We start from the raw sequence: 22,368 nt of genomic DNA, 5'->3' as shown, positions 1-22,368 counted from the left end.
GAAAGAAAAGCAGCAGAATACGGACCCTGGACTTCAGAAAAGCAGACTTTGACTCCCTCAGGGAACTGATGGACAGGATCCCCTGGGAGAATAACATGAGGGGGAAGGGAGTCCAGGAGAGCTGGCTGTATTTTTAAGAATCCTTATTGAGGTTACAGGGACAAACCATCCCAACGTGTCGAAAGAATAGTAAATATGGCAGGCGACCAGCTTGGCTTAACAGTGAAATCCTTGCTGATCTTAAACACAAAAAAGAAGCTTACAAGAAGTGGAAGATTGGACAAATGACCAGGGATGAGTATAAAAATATTGCTCGGGCATGCAGGAGTGAAATCAGGAAGGCCAAATCACACCTGGAGTTGCAGCTAGCAAGAGATGTTAAGAGTAACAAGAAGGGTTTCTTCAGGTATGTTAGCAACAAGAAGAAAGTCAAGGAAAGTGTGGGCCCCTTACTGAATGAGGGAGGCAAGCTAGTGACAGAGGATGTGGAAAAACCTAATGTACTCAATGCTTTTTTTGCCTCTGTCTTCACGAACAAGGTCAGCTCCCAGACTACTGCACTGGGCAGCACAGCATGGGGAGGAGGTGACCAGCCCTCTGTGGAGAAAGAAGTGGTTCGTGACTATTTAGAAAAGCTGGACATGCACAAGTCCATGGGGCTGGATGCGTTGCATCCGAGAGTGCTAAAGGAGTTGGCGGATGTGATTGCAGAGCCATTGGCCATTATCTTTGAAAACTCATGGCGATCGGGGGAAGTCCCAGACAACTGGAAAAAGGCTAATGTAGTGCCCATCTTTAAAAAAGGGAAGAAGGAGGATCCTGGGAACTACAGGCCAGTCAGCCTCATCTCAGTCCCTGGAAAAATCATGGAGCAGGTCCTCAAGGAATCAATTTTGAAGCACTTAGAGGAGAGGAAAGTGATCAGGAACAGTCAGCATGGATTCACCAAGGGCAAGTCATGCCTAACTAATCTAATTGCCTTCTATGACGAGACTACTGGTTCTGTGGATGAAGGGAAAGCAGTGGACATGTTGTTCCTTGACTTTAGCAAAGCTTTTGACACGGTCTCCCACAGTATTCTTGCCAGCAAGTTAAAGAAGTATGGGCTGGATGAATGTACTATAAGGTGGATAGAAAGCTGGCTAGATTGTCGGGCTCAACGGGTAGTGATCAATGGCTCCATGTCTAGCTGGCAGCCGGTATCAAGTGGAGTGCCCCAAGGGTCGGTCCTGGGGCCGGTTTTGTTCAATATCTTCATAAATGATCTGGAGGATGGTGTGGATTGCACCCTCAGCAAAATTGCAGATGACACTAAACTGGGAGGAGTGGTAGATACGCTGGAGGGTAGGGATAGGATACAGAGGGCCCTAGACAAATTGGAGGATTGGGCCAAAAGAAATCTGATGAGGTTCAACAAGGACAAGTGCAGAGTCCTGCACCTAGGACAGAAGAATCCAATGCACCGCTACAGACTAGGGACCGAATGGCTCAGCAGTAGTTCTGCAGAAAAGGACCTAGGGGTTACAGTGGACGAGAAGCTGGATATGAGTCAACAGTGTGCCCTTGTTGCCAAGAAGGCCAATGGCATTTTGGGATGTATAAGTAGGGGCATTGCCAGCAGATCGAGGGACGTGATCGTTCCCCTCTATTCGACACTGGTGAGGCCTCATCTGGAGTACTGTGTCCAGTTTTGGGCCCCACACTACAAGAAGGATGTGGAAAAATTGGAAAGAGTCCAGCGGAGGGCAACAAAAATGATTAGGGGACTGGAACACATGAGTTATGAGGAGAGGCTGAGGGAACTGGGGATGTTTAGTCTACGGAAGAGAAGAATGAGGGGGGATTTGATAGCTGCTTTCAACTACCTGAAAGGGGGTTCCAAAGAGCATGGATCTAGACTGTTGTCAGTGGTAGCAGATGACAGAACAAGGAGTAATGGTCTCAAGTTGCAGTGGGGGAGATTTAGGTTCAATATTAGGAAAAACTTTTTCACTAGGAGGGTGGTGAAACACTGGAATGCGTTACCTAGGGAGGTGGTGGAATCTCCTTCCTTAGAAGTTTTTAAGGTCAGGCTTGACAAAGCCCTGGCTGGGATGATTTAATTGGGGATCGGTCCTGCTTTGAGCAGGGGGTTGGACTAGATGATCTCCTGAGATCCCTTCCAACCCTGATATTCTATGATTCTATGATTCTCATGTTGAAACAGTTGGGGCCTGATCACAGGCTCTCTGCAGGACAGAGACAGAGTCATGGCTCTATTCTCTGTCTGACTCAGAAGCTGGCAGGACTCTTAATACACTGGCAAATGGTCAGAATGTGGGATTTGGAAAAGAAAAGCCAGAAAAATATGTTTACAGTTCTATCCTGGCCTTGAGCCAGCCAAGCCAGGCTGGAGCCTGGGCCTATAAATAGGCCTTTTAAACTAGCTTCCAAGGGTCGGCCAGTCAAATACCAGGAATACTTTTAAAACAGGGGCTTGGGAATCTTGCTACCATCATAGCATTGTTAGTGATGTAAGGCAAGATAAGTGTTAATACACTGTCATGCTTCAAGGCATCATCTGATTGCTGCAGGGCTCAGGAAGGTTTTTTTTTTTTAAAAAAAAACACCACCACCTGTATCCTACAAAGAAGGGGCCATGGGATATCAATGTAAAACTACTCAGTTGTGGGTCATAGGCTCTATATTGTTCCTGGCTAATGGAGAGTCTCCTATAGTTGAAGTTGGCGATGGTGATTTTGGAGCAGAGAGTCTGAGATCTCTCCTCGTTCATTATATGTAACAGTGACATCTGTAAAGTCCCAGTGGTGAGAGGAGGCTAGTGGACCAGTGCGACTGGTCTGATCCAGTGCAGCAGGAGTCAGGGATATGGGACTAAATCACGTTTTGGTTCAGGGGTCAAATTTTTATAGTGCCTAAGGAAGCTAAATTCCATTTTCAAAAGTCCATCTGGGTTTGCAACAGCGCGTTCGAAGATGATGCGCCAGGGCAGTAGGTTATGGGACAGGACAGAGGGAGTTGTGGACCTTTGACCCCAAATTCCCACCGTTCCCTGAGAGAAGTACGGATATCCCACCACGCATCCTAAAAATTCCCCACAAGGCAGCACACTTGCAGGTGGGACACATAGGATGCGGGGATGCTTACCCATAATGCAACGCCTTTTTGCCCATACACCCTGATGCTGTGTGTGGCCTCAAGGTGCCAGCACCCATGCGGGAGTGTGCTCTGCCAAAATAATTTTGTCGGCTGCAGAACTTTTGCCAGTGAAGTCACTTAACCTTTTAACCAAACCTATGAAGCAGGAGCTGAGAGATTAGAGTAGGTGGATGTTGATTCAATGCACTGGGGAAGCAGGTGTACAAAATTGCATGGGGCAGTGCTCTGAACTGGTACTCTAAGAAGCTGGACAGACAGAAGCCTAGCGGGACGGATGGTCAGACTGGATATAGCAAATCCATAGTTCCTTCCTGTCCTCTACAGAAAAATGGCGTAAACCCCTTGAGGAGCAAATTGCAAAGTATATGAATGGCATGAAAGTAAATTAGATTTAAAGAAATTGGGCTTTGCCAATTAGGAGCCAAGGATGACTCTGACCTTGTAAGGAGTTTGGGTACTCCTCAGTTTTGCTTTAAGGATGGTGGCGTTCTCTGTTGTACTTCATGGTGGTATTGGAAATCTGGCCCCATGGCTTTAATAGCCTCAGTGCTTTCCAGTGACCTGGCTTGGTCTGGGGTGTCTGTAATTATAGGAAGTGTGTGACTTCGAAAGGGGAGCTTGGGGTTTCTTAAAACACAGCTGAGGCTTCTTAATGATTTGGTTTTGGCAGTGGCTGGAGCACATTCTAGCATCCTCCTTGGATTTCAGTTTGCAAGGAATGAAAGAATTGAGGCTGAAACATGCGAGGGGTTGGGTCGAAATGGGACAAGTCTGATACTTCGCTCTCAGGTAGCGCATTTCATCAAAGCAACTTTAAACGAGGTATCATCCTCCTCACATCACAGATGGGGAAACAGAGGTACAGAAAGGTGAAGTGGCCTGTCTGGTGCCCCCATGTGCATCCTTGCCTAGTCTTGTGATATTTGGTGGTTTTCTTAAAGCTCCAGTTCTTGGAGTCATGTTATTATGTGAGACTCTCGGCTTTTCTTTTTTAAAAGCCGTCCTATTCTAGGCTGGCGCAGCAGAGGAAAGCCTGGAAACATGACCCTTGTACAGCTCAAAAAGGCAAAGGAGAAGAACTCAAACATCTCCTGGAGCTTGAACGGTTGGGGTTGGCAATATTGCATGTGTGCTGGGGAGCTGTGCATGTTACCTCAGATTGGGGGGGGCTCCAGGTAGGGTAGCCCAACAGACATTTCCTGTACTAAGAAGTACTGTAATGAGAACTACCACTAGAGGGTGTTCAGAAACATGACAGCATTGATTCGGTGCTGCAGAGATGCCTCAGTACCCCAGAATCCTTTGCAGTAGTGGGCACTTCAGTGTCCCAGAGTCCTTTGTGGCAGGTGCCTCAGTACTTCTGAACCGCTAACTCTGCAGGAGGTGCAAAGAATTCTGGGGGCACGTTCTGAAATCTCGAAGCACCAGCCACAGACATATGAGCAGAAACCAGGTAGCCCCTGCAGTCTGGGGGAATGACACAGACAAGGCAGGATTCATAGAATATCAGGGTTGGAAGGGACCTCAGGAGGTATCTAGTCCAACCCCCTGCTCAAAGCAGGACCAATCCCCAATTTTTGCCCCAGATCCCTAAATGGCCCCCTCAAGGATTGAACTCACAACCCTGGGTTTAGCAGGCCAATGCTCAAACCACTGAGCTATCCCTCCCCCCAGGATTGGGTGGGAGATGGAAGCAGCAAGCCAGCTGGGTCAAGGGGTGCCAATCCCTGTCTTTGCCTAGAGCAGCATGTAGGGGTGGTTGGGATGAGCCGTCCTTCCGGCGCGAGAAGAGATAGAAGCCCAGAGACTTGGCACCACCTCCTGTTGCAAGATCTGTGTAAGGGGCATGAGTTATGAAGGGTTTGGAGCGGAGGGGCCAGCAGCAGCACTGACAGTGGGAACCAGAGAGGAGTTCATCCTTCTCTGGGATGGATGGGCCCAGAGAAATAGCTGCCTTGAATCTAACGATGCTCGTTTGATATGGGGGTGATCCTGGGGTGGGGGATGGTTTCGAAGTCAATCCAGGGAGTCAGCCCCTGCTCCCTGCAGAGCCCATGGGGTTTGTCCAGACGGGCTCGGAGAAAGCCCCTGCGGTCTCTTGAATTTGCACCCAGAGTGCTGGAGGCGACTGTAGCGGCCTACAGCTGGCCGGGTGACAAGTATTTCAGTTAAGGTAATTGGCCATTACCACTGACTCCGAAGCACAAACACTGCGATTCCCAGGGAGGTCTTTGAGGCTGGACAAATTACATTCTCCATGGCCCATCATGAGCCAGAAATGTTACCCCATATGGGAATCAGGCAACCTCCCATTGCTGGCCCCCTTGGCTCTGCCCCTGGATAACTCAGCAACAAGGAGTGGGCAGCCGGGAAGCCGAATCCCAGTGCTTGACGGAGGGGAGGGGAATCTGGGAATTCCCACCTCCCACTGGTTAGTGGGAGAAATCTGGGGTCCCTAGTGGGAACGGAGCCCAGAGATCAGAGACTTGTGGTCTAATGGGCATGATCTGGGGGCTTATGTTTCCTGGGGTGGGGGCTAGTTTCAGCTTGGTGGGGTGGAAGTGTTAGTCCAGTACTTACAGCAGGGACACTAAGAGTCAGGACTCCTGGGTTCTATTCCCAGCTCTGGGATGGAAGTGGGGTCTAGTGGTTAGAGAAGGAAGGGCCGGGAGTCAGGACTCCTGGGTTCTATTCCCACCTGTGGGATGGGAGTCGGGCCTAGTGAGGGAATTTTGAGGAAGAACTCCTGACTTCTTTCCAATGCCCTGGGTGACCTTGGGCAAGTCACGTCAGCTCATTATGCCTCAGTTTCCCCCCCCGGGTTATGTGGCAGCCCTAACACCAAGTCAGCCTGCGTGGAGGGCAGCTTAGCGACTGAGTGTGGAGTAGCACAGGATCGGGGCGGGGGCAGAACATGGCGGTTCCGACCGCACGCAGGAAAAACAAACAGTAACAGTTAAGTTTCCCCAGAGTCCTAGCTGCCTCTGTGTATGGTTGGAATGCCAGACTCAGTAAACGTGATCCCTTCCAAACATTCCATCAGGACCTCTGCCAGCCCCATTATGCAACCCCAGTCGCAGCAGACCCAGAGTCCCCCTACTTGCCCACCTCCCTCCCCTGGCTTTGATCAGACGAGAAGACAACAGCAAGCGAAGACACAGCGTCCCGGCTGCAGCTCACGCCCGGGCAGTGCGACCGCTCCTGGCAGGTTGCTTTCTCCGTCTCCTTTCCCAGTGCCCTGGGAGGCGAGCGTGCGGGTGTGTGCAGAACGCGACTCTTCCTGTGGGGACCGTGTGAGGACGATCTTTATTTCAGAGGCGAAGACAGAGCTGAGGGAATCAGGAGCCCCACACCGGTCTGGCTTCAATTAAAGATCCTGGGAAGACTCTGCAGAGTGGAGCCTGGGAGCCTCGCAGCTGGGACCCGGCTATGGTGAGGGAGAGCTTCGGCTCCGGCCTTTTCGGGGACCCAGCGGACTTAAGGCTTGTTGGCGAAGAGGCTCCAGTGACGCCTGCTTGGGCGGGTGACTCATGAGGGCAGCTGGGGGCCATCCCACTCTGTACTGGAGGAGGGAGGAGGTCACCCAGACCCGCTTAGATGCATTGGCACTGGCCAAAAGGGGAAAATTTTATGAGGGATTCATCCCAGTCTTTGGGGGAGTCTCCCTCTGGCCCTGCCCCCCACCTGCTCTGAGCAGGGTTCGATGACACAGTGGTTCAGCTGCTAGCCCTCTCGCTGGTGGGGCTGTGTCGAAGGAGATTCCCCAGGCAAGGCCCAGGGGAGATCCAGCTTTCGACCCAAGGGCTGATTCGCTACTCTTGGAGGGGAGTGGGGTCTAGTGGGTAGAGCAGGGGCCTGGCATTAAGGTGAGGGTCCCCAGACCCTGCAATCAATGTGCCTTATCCCTGCCCTGCAGGTACAACCCCAGAGCAGAGCTCATTCTTTATGGCCAGTTTGTTGGAGCTGTCAACAAGGGGCCATTCAGTGCCTGTTGGGCTGGCAGGTTTTGACCTGTCTGCCAGCTGGGAACTGGGCTGGGATCCTGCCCGCTCATTTCACACTCGTCTCCCAAAGGGGGAGGGAGCAACTCCCCCAGTCCTGGCCAATTTCAAACCACGTCACAGTTGGGTCCATTTTGGCAGCCTCGGCGGAGAAGCTGAAGACTGAACAGATTCTGCTCTGGAGGGACGGGACAGGGGTGTGTCCAGGCCGCACCTGTTGTTCTGTGGGGGATTGGGGCCGGTGAATCTATCGGAGCCCATCTAGCCCTGCAGGGTCATTCCCTCCAGGGCGTTTTCCAGGGCTGCGTCCCATCTGCTATTAAATCACTCTCTGGGATACTGAACAGAGCTCGTGGGAGCCCTGTAGTGCGTACCTGTCGTTCCACAAATGTACACGTCGCTTCCAGTAAAGCATGTGGCCAGGGAATGAAACAGGCATGGGAGAGTGGGGTTGGGGGCACGGGGCTCCACGCACTGCCCCCGCCTGATGCACCAGCTCCACACTCCACCGCGGAGCCTCCTGCCCCCGCGCCTAGGAGCCGGACCTGCTGGCCGCTTCCAGGGTGCAGCGCAGTGCCCCAGGACAGGGCTCTGCAACACTGCCGCCCCGGAGCTGCCCGAGGTAAGCCTGCATCCCAACCCCCTCCCCTGAGGCCCCCCAAACCCGGAGCCCCCTTCTGCCCCCCAAAACCTCTCATTACTGACTCCACCCCAGAGCCTGCACAGACTGCAGCCCCTGACTGAGGTCAGGGCCCCGTCATACCAGGGGCTGCACAGACCCTGACTGAGATCGGGGCCCCATTGTGCCAGGCGCTGCACAGACCTAACTGAGATCGGGGCCCCATTGTACCAGGCGCTACCCAGTCCCTGACTGAGATCGGGGCCCCATTGTACCAGGCGCTACCCAGACCCTGACTGAGATCGGGGCCCCATTGTGCCAGGTGCTGATGTGTTAATTTACAGACGCACACACACGTGCACACACAATCCGGCTGCCGTGCTGAGGAGGTGAAACAGCAGCCTGTGTAGCTGGGGGGAGCTGATTGGCTGCCAGGCCGGCTAAAACAACAACTAAGGCATTTCAGAGCTGCCGAGTGCCCTGTAAACCGACCTGCCTGGATCCCCAGCGGGCCTGGCTCAGTGGGGCCCTTCATCCCCCCGCAGCAGTGGCTGGTGCTGTGGAGACAGAGCCTGCATTGATGGGGCCGAGCAGCGCCAGGCCTGGGCTGGTAGGAGCCCCCAGGATCCCCGCTCCGCAGGGCTGCGGCACACAGACGGTTCAGTTCGCTCTGGAATTCACCGGACCCTCTTCCCCTCTCCCCAGCGGCTGAGCTGCGGCTGTCTCCTGGTCCTCTTTGTGAAGATCCCCTCCTTCTACCTGGTCGGGAGCCAGGATGCCGAGGACACCCCGCCATCCCCCCGGCTCAGGGGGGGGGCCCTGCCCAAGAAGAACGCCCCGGGCTGCCCGGCCAACTGCACCTGCCCATCAGAGGAGACAGTGGAGTGCGGTGGGCTCGACCTGCATGTCTTCCCCAGCAACGTCTCCAGAGCTGTCCAGCATCTTTCTCTGCAGGTAACTGTCCCCTGCCCCGCAGCGAACCTGGTAGCCCAGTCAGGGCCAGAACCCAGTTTCCGAGGAGGGCCTATAGAGTGACCCAGGGGTCAGGGGCAGATGGGGCCCATTGGATGTGGCGTCCCAGGGGTCAGAGGCAGACAGGGACCGTTGCACACGGCACCCCAGGGGTCAGGGGCAGCTGGGACCCATTGGCTGCAGCGACCCACGGTTCAGAGGGCAGATGGGGGCCCTTGGATGTGGCATCCCAGGGGTTAGGGGCAGTCGGGGGCCGTTGGACATGGTGCCCCAGGGGTCAGGGGCAGCTGGGGGCCCTTGGATGTGGTGTCCCAGGGGTCAGAGGGCAGCCGGGGGCCATTTGACGTGGAACCCCAGGGGTCAGAGGGCAGCCAGGGGCCTATCGGATGTGTCTCTCCTGGGAGGCCAGAGCCCAGAGCAGCCCTCCCCTGACTCTCCACCTCCCGTCTCTCTCTCACTGCTGCCCTCCAGCCCTGGGCAAATGCCTCCCACTTCCCCAGGGACTGAGGTGAGCGGGGTCTCCTTCTGCAGAATAACCAGCTACGGGAGCTGCCCTATGACGAGCTGGCCCAGCTGACCAGCCTGAAAACCCTCAACCTGCACAACAACCACATCATCTCCGATGGTGAGGGAGCCGCTGCGGGCAGGGGGCTGGGGACGCCATCGAAGGGAGCGGTGCAGTGGGCAGGGGCCCTGCCTGCGTGACCTGGGTGTGTGTGTGTGCGCGAGTCAAGGGAGAGCTCTTCCCAGCCTCCAATGGAACAGAAATCCCCACGGTCCGGTATCGGAGCCCGTCATCCCTTTGTCCTTCTCTCCTTGAATCCCAGCAGGCCGTCCCCCTGTCCTGCAGTTTCAGCTGGATACAGGAATTTCCTCCACTTCCACTTCTAAATTCTTGTGCAGCTGCTGGCTCCTACCCCAGAGGCAGCTGCATTTCAACAGCATGAGAAGTTTTTTGGGACCGTTATAGAAAAGCGTGGTGGCAGGCTGGATGCAAAGCATTCTGGGTAGCTGGATGCCAGGTACAGGATGCATAGCTCCGTGGGTGAGTGGAAGCAGCCACGGGGCCTTGCAGGGGTGGAGGCAGGGTCTTAGTTCACGAGCTGGATGGAGCAGGTACACGTACCGGCCTCCCTTCTGCGCAGGGTGTGCCTGGACTAGGCAGCCTTCTCTCTGCTGCTTTCTAGGCCTCCCAGATGAAGCCTTTGAATCCCTGGAGTCGCTGCAGTACATCTACCTGGCCAACAACAAGGTGTGTGCGCGTCTGTCCTCTGACACGGGGGCGGCAGGGCGAGGCCCGGTGCTCAGCATTCACAGGTGCTTTAACGAGCCGGGATGGCACCAGGAGTTTACGCCCAGCGAGCTGGAAGGGGCTCTGCATGTGTGTGTGTGAGAGAGGGATTTCACAAGCTAAACCATGCTGAGCGTGGTCACCAGTGGGATGGGACCTCTAGGGAAAGCCAAGGGTGCTGCAGGGAGTGGTATGGGTGACTCCGTTATGTGGCACTAGGGGGCGCTGCGCTGCAGGGAGCAGGTCGGGTGGCTCCCCTCTGGGTCCGTGCTGACCCCAGAGCCCAGCCTGGGGGCACTGTGCTGCAGGAGGTCCCACCTTTCAGAGGAGACAGGTCCCACATGGTCATTAGAGATGCTGTCCCATTTCCCTCAAGTGTCTGTGCTAACCCTGGTGTCCTGGGAGATTCCAGCTAGGGTGATTCCATCCTGTCTTCCTAACCTCCTGCTGCTGTGCTCATTGGAGACAGGATTCCTCTCCACTTCCTGTCCCAAACCTTTGTGTGGTGGCACTGGGCACTATTAAACAGCTGCTGCATTCTACCCCAGAGCAGATGTTGAGCAACCCCTGTATAAACAGCTGCTGCCTCTGACCCCAGAGGTGGCTGCGTGTCAGTGACCAGTGAAGCAATCCCTCTATAAAGCCTGGCTAGGCCCTCTGGCAGCAACGGGTAGAGCCAGGGCCACACTGATCTCCTGCTAGAATTGGCCTGTCCCCCTTTGGTTTCTTTCCCAGCTCACGGTAGCTCCGCAGATCCTCCCCAGCACAGTGCGCATAGTGGACCTGGCTGCTAACCTGCTCACTGAAGTCTATCCGCTCACCTTTGGACAGAAAGCCAACCTCAGGTAGAGCCGCCCTCCAGGCCTCCTGCCTCAGGCACATGGGAGAAGGGAGCACTCCGACGCAGAGGGCCTGCAGCTGTGGGCCGTTTGCTGAGGGGCTCGGATCTCAGTGGGTTGGACTGGCTAAGCCAAGCTCTGGGCCTGATTAGTGTGGGCATCTTCTTCAAGCTGGGTGGGGAGCTCAGTAGGGGGCGCTCTCCCCTCTGTGTTGACCTCAATGTCCTAGCACAGTGCTAGGGGGCGCTGTGCTGCAGGGAGCGGGATAAGGGCTCACTAGGGGGCGCTCTCCCCTTGCAGTCAGTGCTCACCCCACCATGGCACTAGGGGGATGGGGGCTCACTAGGGGGCACTCTGCTCTTGCAGTCAGTGCTCACCCCAGCATGGCTCTAGGGGGCGCTGTGCTGCAGGGATCGGGATGGGGGGCTCACTATGGGGGCTCTCCTCTTCGGGACAGAGACTGGTGTCAGCTCAGTTTTGCTTCCCTCTCCTCCATGTAGGTCCGTGTATCTTCACAACAACCAGCTGGCCAACTCCGGGCTCCCCTATGACGCCTTCAACGGCTCCGACGCCGTCAGCACCATGATCCTCTCCAGCAACCAGCTCAGCTACCTGCCCCAGAACCTGCCCCCCGCGCTCGTCCGGCTCCACTTACAGGTGGGGCAGGGCTGGGGCTCATGACCGGGGTTGGGCGGGGGGTCTGCCTCTGCAGGTACTTTGTATAAACGTGTGGTTGGCCTGGATCCCTGAGGCATGACACATCCCAAAGCCCCACAGCCATTTGCCTTTGATATGGGGAGAGGAGGTGTGGGCCCGTGGTTAGAGCAGGGGGCTGGGAGCCAGGACTCCTGGGTTCCATTTCCAGCTCCGGGTGGGGAGTGGGTCTAGTGGTTAGAGCAGGAGGGCTGGGAGCCAGGACTCCTGGGTTCTATGGTCAGTGTGGCCTTCGTTTCACTCTGGGACCTTGGGCAAGCCCATCCCCTCTCTGTGCCGCAGCTCTGCCATTCAGATGGCAGCTGGGCTGGGTGGCCTAGTGGTTATCTTGGTACCGTGTCGAGGGCAGTCTCCCCCCAGCCCTGCTGATGGTGTCTGAGGCGGGCTTGGGAGCTTCTCCCGACTCTAGTGGCCACGACCTCCTGTCCCTGCAGAACAACCGCATCGCCCGGATCCCCAGGGGGGCGCTGAGCAGCCACTGGAAGCTCCGAGAGCTCTACCTGCAGAACAATGACCTGTCCAACCAGGGCATGGACCCCTCGACTTTCAGGTGCGGCTGGGGGAGGGAGCTGCCGCGTGGCAGAGTGGTTAGAGCGGAGGAGATGGGACTTCTGGGCAGGGAGGGGGGTCTAGTGGTTATAGCCGGTGGGGCTGGGAGTCAGGACTCCTGGGTTCTATTCCTGGCTTTGGGAGGGGAATATGGGTTAGGTGGTAGAGCTGGGGGCCTGGGAGCCAGGACTCTTGGGCTCTATTTTCAGCTCTGGGAAGGGAGTGGGGTCTAGTGGTTAGAGCGGGGGGACCAGCGTGTCAGGACTCCTGGGTCCAGTACAGCAGGAGGCTGCAGCACTAGCTGCTCCCCCCGAGCCAGCGCCCCGTTCCCCGTCCCCTTTGCAGCAAGCTGAAGAGCCTGGAGTACCTGGATCTGTCTAATAACAACCTGACCGAGATCCCGGCTGGCTTCCCCCCGAACATCATGATCCTGCACCTGGGCAAGAACCGCATCGGCTCGCTGCCCCGGGACAGCCTGAGCCGGGTGCGCGGCCTGCAGTACCTGCTGCTGCAGAGCAACCGCCTGACGGCCGCCGGCATCCACCCCGATGCCTTCCTCAGGCTGCGCAAGCTGCACACCCTGCATCTCTACAACAACCGGCTGGAGCGGGTGCCCCCGGGGCTGCCCCGCCGGGTGCGCTCCCTCATGATCCTGCACAACCAGATCGCTCACATCGGCCTGCACGACTTCTCCAGCACCTACCTGCTGGCCGAGCTCAACCTGAGCTACAACCGGCTCTGCAGCGCCAAGATCCACCGGCTGGCCTTCCGCAAGCTGCGCCGGCTCCAGAGCCTGGACCTGTCGGGCAACCAGCTCACCCTCCTGCCCGCCGGCCTCCCGCCCAGCCTCCAGGTGCTCACGCTGCACAAGAACCAGCTCAACTCCCTCTCGCCCGAGCTGCTGGCCAACCTGACCAGCCTCAAGGAGCTGCACCTGGCCCACAACAGGCTGCGCATCAGCTCCATCACCCCTGGCACGTGGCAGGAGCTGCAGGGGCTCAAGGTGAGGGAGGGGGACAATTGCCCCAATGACGTAATCGGTGAGGGCAGTGGGGTTGACTGGTTAGAGCAGGGGGCTGGCAGCCAGGACTCCTGGGTTCTATCCCGGCTCTGGGAGGGGAGTGGGGTCTAGGGGTTAGAGCAGGGAGCTGAGGATCAGGACTCCTGGGTTCTATCCCGGCTCTGGGAGAGGAGTGGGGTCTAGTGGTTGGGGCGGGGGGGCTGGGAGCCAGGACTCCTGGGTTCTATCCTGGCTCTGGGAGAGGAGTGGGGTCTAGTGGTTGGGGCGGGGGGGCTGGGAACCAGGACTCCTGGGTTCTATCCCGGCTCTGGGGGGGAATGTGGCTTAGTGATTAGAGATGAGGCACCAGAACTCCTGAGTTTGTACCTTCATTGCTAGGTTAAAGAGCCCTCTGGCAGCATGGCAGTGTGAGACTGGATCAGGACCAGTGGCCAAGTAGCCCCTTATCCTGTCTCTGAGAGGCCCACCATTAGATGCCTCAGCTGAAGGTGCAGGAACCCCCACAGGGATACTCAGCCCCCAAGGAGCTCTCCTAATAGTCAGAGATTGGCTTAAAACCACGAGGTTTAATCTTCCTTCCAGAACTGTTCTAACTCCAGATGTCCTTGTCATCCGTACAAACATCCAGCCCACTCTTCGAGTGTGACTGTGTTCGCAGCCTCATTGACGTCATGTGACAGGGAGTTCCACAGGCGAAGAACATGCTGAATGGAGAAGTAGTCTGAGTTTGCTCCCCACGCCCAGTGTAGAGACTCGAAGGCTGTGATCAAGTCCCCGACCAGCCTGCCCTGCTATAGCCTTGTCTAGAACAGTCAGGCCTGGCAGGGTGTTACCAGCGATCAGCGGTGTAGAGTGAATCCAAGAAGCTGATGAGAACTCTGCTGTTGGCTTGGGTAACCCTGTCCCTCCTTCTCCCCCAGCTCCTGGATCTCAGCAACAACGAGTTGTCCTACATCCCCCCTGACCTGCCGGAGTCCCTCGAGTACCTGTATCTCCAGCACAACCGCATTGCCGTCATCGGGGCCGAAGCCTTCCACACCATCCCAGACATCCGAGCCATCATCCTCAGGTAACAGCCGGAGCAGCAATGGTAGTGCTGGGAGCCCAGGCAGGCTCCTGCCCTGCCATCCTGCTGACCGGCTTTCCCGCCGACCTTTCCAGAAGGTGGGGCCAGAGCAGGGGGCTGGGAGTCAGGATTCCTGGGTCTCTGTCCCTGGTTCTGGGAAGGGTGTGGGGTGAAGTGGTCAGAGCAGGGGGCTGGGAGTCAGGACCCCGGCTCGCTGTAGGTGTGTCTACGTTGCAGCTGGGAGCACGCCTCGCAGTGCAGGTAGACAGACTTGCACTAGCTTCGCTGGGGAAAATCCAGCTGTGATGGGGAGAAGGAGAGGCAGCTCCAGCTAGCCCCCCAAGCTGCAACCCACGGGCTTGGGCGGGCTCGGACTCGGGTGGCCAGCCTGAGTCCTGCCAGAATCTCAACGTCCACACGGCTAGCGTTAGCGCACTCGCTCGAGGCTTGCTGCAGCGCAAGAGGTCCCCTGGGTGACCTCAGCCAAGTCGCTGCTCTCCGCACCCCCTCCAGCACCTCAGCAACACTTGTGGGGTGGGGAGGGCCAGAGGGCCAGGTTGGAGCCCAAGTTTGGGCTCCCCGGAGCTATAGAGAATGGGACTGTCCCGTCCTTGCTCTGTCACCTGAGGCCTCTGGCGTTGAGGGGCCCCATGCTGAGGGCAGGGTCCTAGGTGCCATCTCCCTGGACTATTCGGTCAACAGAGGCCTCTTCTTGGCAGAGAATGAAGTTTTTCACCTGTCCTCCTGCTCTTCCAGATCCAACCGTCTGCTGGCAGCCAGCGTGTCTGACCAGGCCTTCGCGGCCCTGAAGCAGCTGGAGGTCGTGGACACTACGGGGAACCCAGAACCCATCAGTGTCAAGATGCCACGAGCGGGGCACTGGCTCAGGTCCCAACCAGGCCCCTAGCAAGCAGCCACCTGAGCCGGTCAGTGTCCGTCCTGGGCCTGGTTTGTCAGGGAAGCTTGAGTAGCAGCGAGGAAGTGAGGAACCGGGGCAGCTTTCTCCTTCTCCAGCTGTGCTGTTCAGGTCCTAGACCGTGTTATCGCTATGGGCTTGGATGGTCCTGTTAAGGAGCGGCAGCTAAGCAGGGTTGGGCAGGCTCGGTACTTGGACGGGAAAATCCAGCTATGGTGGGGAGTAGGGTGGGTGTCTCAGTAGGGGGCGCTCTTCCCTGAGAGTCAGCACAGTACTGGGGGCGCTGTGCTACCGGGAGCAGGGGGCACGCTCCTGCTCTTTCAGCCAACCACAGAATTGAGGTCCTGTGCCTTGGTCAGCCTGGCGAATTCCATCTGCCTCCCTAACTCCCCTGGCACTCTCCACTAGATCGGCCACTCTTCTCCAACCTCTCATCCAAACCATCACATGGAACTGCCACGTTCCACCCCAGAGGTGGCTGCATTTCAGTGCCAGGGAAGTTATTTCCCTCTGTATGCACATCTGTATAGGGCTAAATTCTGAGCTGCTATCAGGTGCGATTCCTCTGAGCCCTCCAACCAGCTCTGAACTCGACAGGTGCTTTGGGATCTCTCAGGCTGAGAGGAGATCTGGCAAAATCCCCCGAAATCCCTCTCTCCTGCTGTCATTTCCTGCAGCCACCTTCCCTCTGTCATTTCCTGCAGCCGCCTTCCCTTGCTCCCAAGCTCTGCCGCTCCACAGCCCGGATCGCAGCGATAACATGGTTTCAATATCCTCCCTGCCTGCCCCAAGGCAGCGTTCCAGAGGGATTACGCTGCCCGCTGTTCGCTCCTCGGGGCTCGTCCAGCTGCACAGAGCCCCGACACACCACTAGGCCCTGCCGCAGCCTCCTGAGGATCAGCACATCCCGTCGGGCACCTAAGGCCTCGCTCAACTTTAGCCACGTATTTGAACCAGGCTTACAGGGCACAGGCTCTCAGGAGGGCTGCTCGCCGCTGTGCCTGAGTGGGCCAGCTGGAGGCGTTCATCCGCAGAACCTGACCTGTCTTCAGCCAGGGCCTGAACTCCACCCAGCTGACAGGGACCCTCCCCGTAGATTAGTGACTGCAGTACAGGCAGGGTAAGGGCTGGGATGGGGTCTGGACCCTGCGCCTCAGGGCTGCCAGGTAACAGGCGTCTCCATGCTGCCGCCCAGCAAGAGCGCTGATGAAGCCAAAGGAAGGTATTTCAGCTACTGGAACAGGGGAATGGGCCTGGACCCAGGCAATGGGGCCAGCAGAGCTGTCAGGTGTCTCCACGTCTCTGAGCCACGGGGCGGGGTGGCATGTTTTGGGTCCGGTAGCAAAGGACCCCAGGGTGAATGGAATAACCAGGGCCCCTGTCCTCTGTCCCCAGTTAGCTCCCATCCCCCTCGAAGGAATCCCTAACAAATAGATGTCACCTGGCCCCAACGCAGGCTAGAGGAGTGACTGTAAGGTGGGTGCACCAGTGGTTGAAAAACCACCCTCGAGTCGCTATCACTGGTTTCCTGTCGAACGAACGGGAGGGACAGAGCTAGTGGGGTCCTGCAGGGCTCTGCCCTGGGGCTGGTCCTAGGCAATATTTTCCTTCATGACTTGGCTAATGGAGTGAGTGCTTAGGACTTTGGCAGAGGACACCATGGGAGGGGCTAGAGGACTGGATTAGAATTCAAACCAACCCTGCCTAATTGGAAACTGGGCCTGAATTCAACAAGGTGAACTTCAGTAAAGTGCAAGTCCTACACTTTGGAAGGAAATGAAACGCACCGATACACACCGGGGAAACCCTGGGTAGGTGACAGTACACTAGAAAAGGATCAGGGGGTTACAGTGGATCACAAATTGGATATGAGCCAACACTGTGAAGGCAGCTAATATTCTGGGCTGTATTCACAGGAGTGTGGTATGTAAGACACGGGAGGTAATTGCCCTGCTCTGCTCAGCACTGGTGAGGCCCCAGCCGGAGTGCTGTGTCCAGGACTGGGCACCAGCCTTTTAGAAGGATGAGGACAATTTGCGGGAAGGACAGAGCAGAGCAACAAAATGATTAAAAGGTTTAGAAAACCTGACCTGTGAAGAAAGATTAAAAACACTGGGTGTGGTTAGTTGTGAGACAAGAAGACCGAGGGGAAGCTGGTAGGTCCTTAAGTATGTTAAGGGCTGTTATAACAAGACCAGCAATCAACTGTTCTCCATGGCAACAGAAGGCCACGAAGGAATCGTCTTAGTCTGCAGTAAGGGAGATTTAGGTTAGACAGTAGGCTAGTGACATACGGGACTAGGTTACGGGGGGGTAGAGGGGGGTTGTGGCACCCCTGTCATTGGAGGTTTTTAAGAACAGGTTAAACAAACCTGTCAGGGATGACGGAGGTTTACTTGGTCCTGCCTGAGTGCAGGGGTCTGAACTAGGTGACCTCTTGAGGTTCCCTCCAGCCCGACAGTTCCCTGAATCTAACCAAATCTCCGACAAGGCCCTGAGCCGTTTCAGGCCCTACATGAGGAGCTGGCAGCAGGAGCAGGCCATGGAACGAGTGATCCCTGCACGGCGCAGTGAGCCCGGATAGCACGCCCCCCTCAGCAGCATGCTGCTCCTCAGCTTGCATGAAGCACTCAGTGACTGCAGCTGGTTTGAGAAGCAGTGTAGCCTAGAGGTCTGCATGGGCAGCCAGGACTCCTGGGTTCTAGCCCCTGCTTGCTCATTAATTCACTCTATGCCTATAGACCTGTCACTGCCCCTCTCTGTGCCTGTGTTTTAGTATCTGTAAAATGGAACTAACTCATCCTGAGACAAAGTTAACACAGCACTTTGAGCAGGTAAAAGGGCAACAGTGTTACTGGGGTTGTTTCTTCCTAGGCAGAGCCTGGGGCCATCTCCAAGCTGTGTTCAGGTCTCCCCCTTTCAGACCAGGCATGCCTGAGGCACCTAGGTTACCCTGTGAAGACGGCTCAGGTTGGTACTGGCCATGCGGCACTGTCAGAGAATGGTTTGGCAGCCCGCATGTGCAATGAGCACAGTAGATCTCGGTCCATTTCACGGAGGGTGGGGCAGGCAGCCCCATTCGTAATTAGCCCCATTGTTGGGAAAGAAGCTGAGACTGGACTAGACCAGTGGAGTCTGAAATGCCCACTGCCTGGCCGTTCTGGGGGTAGGATGCCCATCTCCAGGGCCTTTCACCCACACTGGCTTCTGTAGAACTTGTACATTATATTAACTTACTAGGAACACAGCTTGAGCCAACTCATTCGCACCGCTGACCGAACCAGACCCCTTGCTGGAGAGAATATACCAGGTGGGCAGAAGAGTTAGGTAAGTTCAGTGAAGGATGGGTACAGAGACAGGGTGGGGGTGCAATCGATTTCAGCTGCTCTTTCCCCTGGGATGGGAAGCTGGCATTAAGCGAATCCGGCAGAGAACACAAGGACTAAAGAGGTTCCAGAGAGGTTTAATTGTTGTTACAGGATTTCAGTTCAGGGTAGAGCTGGGTCTTGTTTTGGTTGTTTGGTAGAAAAAGAGATTTGTCTTAAAAACTTTATTATATAGATTTGTGGTCTATCTAAGCACAAAATAAAACCAGAACGCAGTCAGTTCCAACATCTCTGCTTTTACATTTGCTCTCGGATTCTCCGGACTGACAGACGCCCCCAGAGACAGGCACTTACAGCATGTAAAACCAGACCCAGCAACACACACGGTTCACTGGCCTGTGGAATCAGACGAGGCGGATCAAGAGACATTTCGACAATCTACCCATTATTTACCCTCCAACAAGATTTCTCTTGGGCCAGAGACAGAAAGGGTTAAAATTTGGTTTAAAAGGAAGGTCTGGGGGGAGGGGGAAGTTGAGATTGGACCATTTCGACAGCTAATCAACTCATCCCTCATCCAGAAGCAGCTCTTAGAATTTGGTTATTTACAGGGCTTAAAGGAATGTTTCTGTTTAAACCAGGCTGTCCCTTGCAAGGGGTGGGGAGAATCCGGATCAGTCTCACACGATCCTTTCCCCTCCTGCCAGGACAGGGAGCAGCGATTAGCGGCACAGCCCCGCTGGTGCGTGGAGGCTCATCGCCATTGTCAGGGCCACGCAGCTCTCAGTGCCAGGCACGAAAGGAAGAGCCACCAGCCCCACAGCCAAGCTGGGACTGAGATGCCAGCAAGAGTGGGGCAATGCAGGAGGGAGAGAGATCCAGGGGGAATCCCAGCACCACTGAAGTCCAGGATTTCAACCCCTCTAGTGTTTGGGCCTGGGGGTAAGTGGGACTCATTCAGCTATTGCCCTCCACTCCCAAGAGCTCCTAGGAACGGGACAGTTCCCCGCCTCCCCCACCCAGCTGCTTGCTTGTACGATAGCTCTGCCTCTCCCCTCTTGCTCACCCGGGGGGGGGCGGGGGGTTGCGGTCTCTGCTTTAGGCAGCTCAAAGCTAGAGGTACCTTTAGTAGCCCCCAGCTTTGGCCTCCTAATGAGCATGGGGGTTTTGAAATCAACCATTCCCAGCCAGGGTATCCCGAGCCTGACGAGCTGCTGAACCCGGTTCCTGCAGGGAGAAGCTGCAGCTGGTCCACTGGAGCCAGGCGCCAGGGGAGAAGGGCAGTAGGGTGAAATGCAGATCTGTTTCATCCTCTGGCTACAGAGAGAGAAAGCCAGCCCTGCGTGCGTGCGCGGCTCTCTCTGTCCAAAGGGCAAGGAATAGGCATCGGAGCGGGACAAATGGCCAGAGAGGGGCTCTAGCTGCAGGTTCCTCTATGGTCACTACCAGTAAGTGGGAAATGCAGGGCGAGGGGGATCTTGGACAGCACTCAAACTGGGCCCCTATTAGCCCTTCTGGGTGGATCAGGTCAGTAGCGAGAAATAGCCCTATTCTCCACTTCCCTCTTTCACAGCCTCCTTAAAGCAGCAGGCCCATGAGGGGGTTGGCAGTTCACAACGTGTACCACCCTCCCCAGGCATCCTCTTCCTAGAGCCCTGCAAGTCCTGAACAAAGCAGCGTGAGCAGCCGGGGCCTGTAGTCCCTGGGGGAGGGGTGCGTGCAAAGTGCATTGGTGCAGGGATCCCTCCATGCAAGATGAGCTGCGACCAGAGTGCAAATCAGGGGTGGGGAGAGGGTCCCCGTGAGCCATAATGGGGGGAAGGGGAGGGAGCATCTTTAGTGTCATCTAGTTCTGACAAGGTGCGGAAGTCTGAGTCGCTATTTACACGGTAGCCAGTTGAGGACGCTGGGTCAGCTGCTCTGATCCACAATGAGGTGCCTTTCCCTCCCTGTGATTGTCCCAGCCTTGGCAGGAGGAGACAGCAGGAACATGTCCTCCCTTCGCCTGTAGTCCACTGGATCCAAAGGCAGTGCCACATTCACACTCGCTGCGTCCCTGCTCTGACTCCTTAAAGCAGCTTCCTGCCCCACATACTGCCCTGGATCTCACCCGGTTGGGGCGGGGTGGGGGGGCCTCAGACAGTGTCTCGGGGCTAGGGAAAGGGTTTTCTGCCCATCTCTGCTCACACAGCCCCGGCCTCCCACCACGCAGGCAAAGGCTGGAAGAGCGGCTGCTGCCAAAGCAGGAGCTCTGGTGATACAGGCTGGGGAAGGGCGTCGGGGGGCACCCGGGGACATGCCTTAGCTATGTCTGTGTGACGCAGACAGGCACTGGAGCCGTCCCCGGGAGATGCTGCTGCAGGCAGAGGACGGGGCATTCCACAGAAACAGCACCAGGGATTGGATTAGCTGGGCAATCTATAAATGCCCCCCCCCCCCCCCGCCTGGGGCCTTTGGGAGGGAGAGCACAGGGCAGTGCTCACAGGTCGCAGCCTTAGCCTGGCCCATGGTGCTGTGTGGTACAAAGCCCCCTTATAAACGGTGCCCAGAAGGACAGCACGGATTGCACTTTACCAAGGTGGGGGGAGAGTCGCAGAGACAGTGGCTGTACTCTAGTCTGGCCTCGAACCCTGCTCCAGCCAGCACCCGTGCCCCAGGACAGGCACGGCCTTTTCCTAACCACTCCCTGCCCACAGAATTCTAGCCCAGGGTCTGCAAAATGGTTTCAGACTGGGCTCTGAGGGACAAGGCAGGAGATGGGACGGGGTGGTTTCCCTTTGCACCAGGTCTTGGCTGGACTAGGACGGGGACCTGTGGCTGAGAACAAGGTGCATCAGCCACTAATACACCCCTAGGCTCCCGTCAGATGGTGCTGAGAACAGCCCGGGGGCTAGCGTAGACGGGGCATTACAGGTAACGGCTGCACAAACGAAGAGTCCTGCACACTGCAGTCCTGTCTGCCCGAGCAGCCATGTGCCGAGCCTGCTGAAGGGAGGCGGGACCTGTGGTCAGCACCCATTTGCCACAGGTATCTGCCCTAGCATGGGCCCAGCCCTTGTAGAGACAAACCCGGCTGTAGTTTGGCCTCGTGAATAAAGTGCTCTCCCGCTAAGCCTTTTACCAGGCGGCCAGCAGAGCCAGGGACCAGGAGCGGGGTGGACTCGGTGAGCAGAGGGGCAAAGTGATTGTCACATGATTGTCTGGCTCTTCCCCCTGCGGGGCATCATGCACCTCGGGGTTTGGGGGGGAAGCTGTTCGGGGGGGGGTGTGAGGTCAGGGGTGGGATGGGGAAGGGCCACAAGGACAGCACCCTCCCTACATGAGCAGAGGATGCAAGGTCAATTTCAGGGCCTTTCCCATCCCCTCATGTATATCCCACCCCTCGGCGAAAGGAACTCCACCCCTCGCATTAGTGTCTGTCTAGTTTCTCCCCTATGTGGGTCACGGAGGGAAGAGGAGTGCAGTGTGTGGGGGGCAGGCCATTCTGTCCCAGGCCTTCAAAACACCAAGGGCTTCATCTGCGGAACTTCTGAAGCTGGAAGAGAAAGACACGTGCGGGTATTTGAGTGGCAGCCCCGGGCCCAGGTGGGGCAGGGCAGGGAAGGGACAAGCAGCACTTAACTCCTGGGCCGGGGCTACGGAAACCACAGCAGGTTGGCATGAGGGAGCTACAGCTTGCACTTGGGACCCCCAAGATCCTGGGACTGCCGGACAGCTTTGGAGCTTCCAGGCCTGAAGGATTGGGAAAAATCGACTGTGTCGGTGCCACCATAAATCTAATGAACGGCTCCGTCGCTGGTCAGCTCCCTCCATGACAGCCCGGGCAGAGAGGCCGAGGGGGGAATGGGCCATGGAGACTGAGCTCCCCTCCAGCTGCCAGTGGGGGTCCAGGGCT

The 22,368-nt window shown here is 56.6% G+C and overlaps 2 protein-coding genes across 5 annotated transcripts in view; one reads left to right on the top strand and one right to left on the bottom strand.

Moving 5' to 3' along the window:
• The first annotated feature begins 5,804 nt into the window (after positions 1-5,804).
• On the top strand, positions 5,805-18,745 carry PODNL1 (podocan like 1). The gene is made up of 10 exons (XM_074935442.1): positions 5,805-6,591; positions 8,485-8,733; positions 9,283-9,376; positions 9,939-10,003; positions 10,778-10,887; positions 11,382-11,538; positions 12,030-12,145; positions 12,490-13,147; positions 14,086-14,234; positions 14,988-18,745. The coding sequence occupies exons 1-10, from the start codon at positions 6,589-6,591 to the stop codon at positions 15,136-15,138; spliced, it is 1,752 nt and encodes a 583-aa protein (XP_074791543.1). The 5' UTR covers positions 5,805-6,588; the 3' UTR covers positions 15,139-18,745.
• The window catches only part of CC2D1A (coiled-coil and C2 domain containing 1A), a 36,852-nt gene continuing 33,073 nt past the window's right edge, over positions 18,590-22,368 (bottom strand). For 3 of the 4 annotated variants that reach the window (XM_074935439.1, XM_074935438.1, XM_074935440.1), the window contains exon 30: positions 18,590-22,008. In XM_074935439.1, coding sequence (XP_074791540.1) covers positions 21,988-22,008 — 21 coding nt within the window. In that variant the 3' untranslated portion in view covers positions 18,590-21,987. The remainder of the gene's footprint in view (positions 22,009-22,368) is intronic. The other variant, XR_012635886.1, reaches the window with a different exon arrangement.

This window comes from Natator depressus, chromosome 20 (genome assembly GCF_965152275.1).
Source record: "Natator depressus isolate rNatDep1 chromosome 20, rNatDep2.hap1, whole genome shotgun sequence".
Lineage (NCBI taxonomy): Eukaryota > Metazoa > Chordata > Testudines > Cheloniidae > Natator > Natator depressus.
Note: the sequence above shows the minus strand (reverse complement) of the source record. Positions and strands in the feature narration are given on the sequence as shown.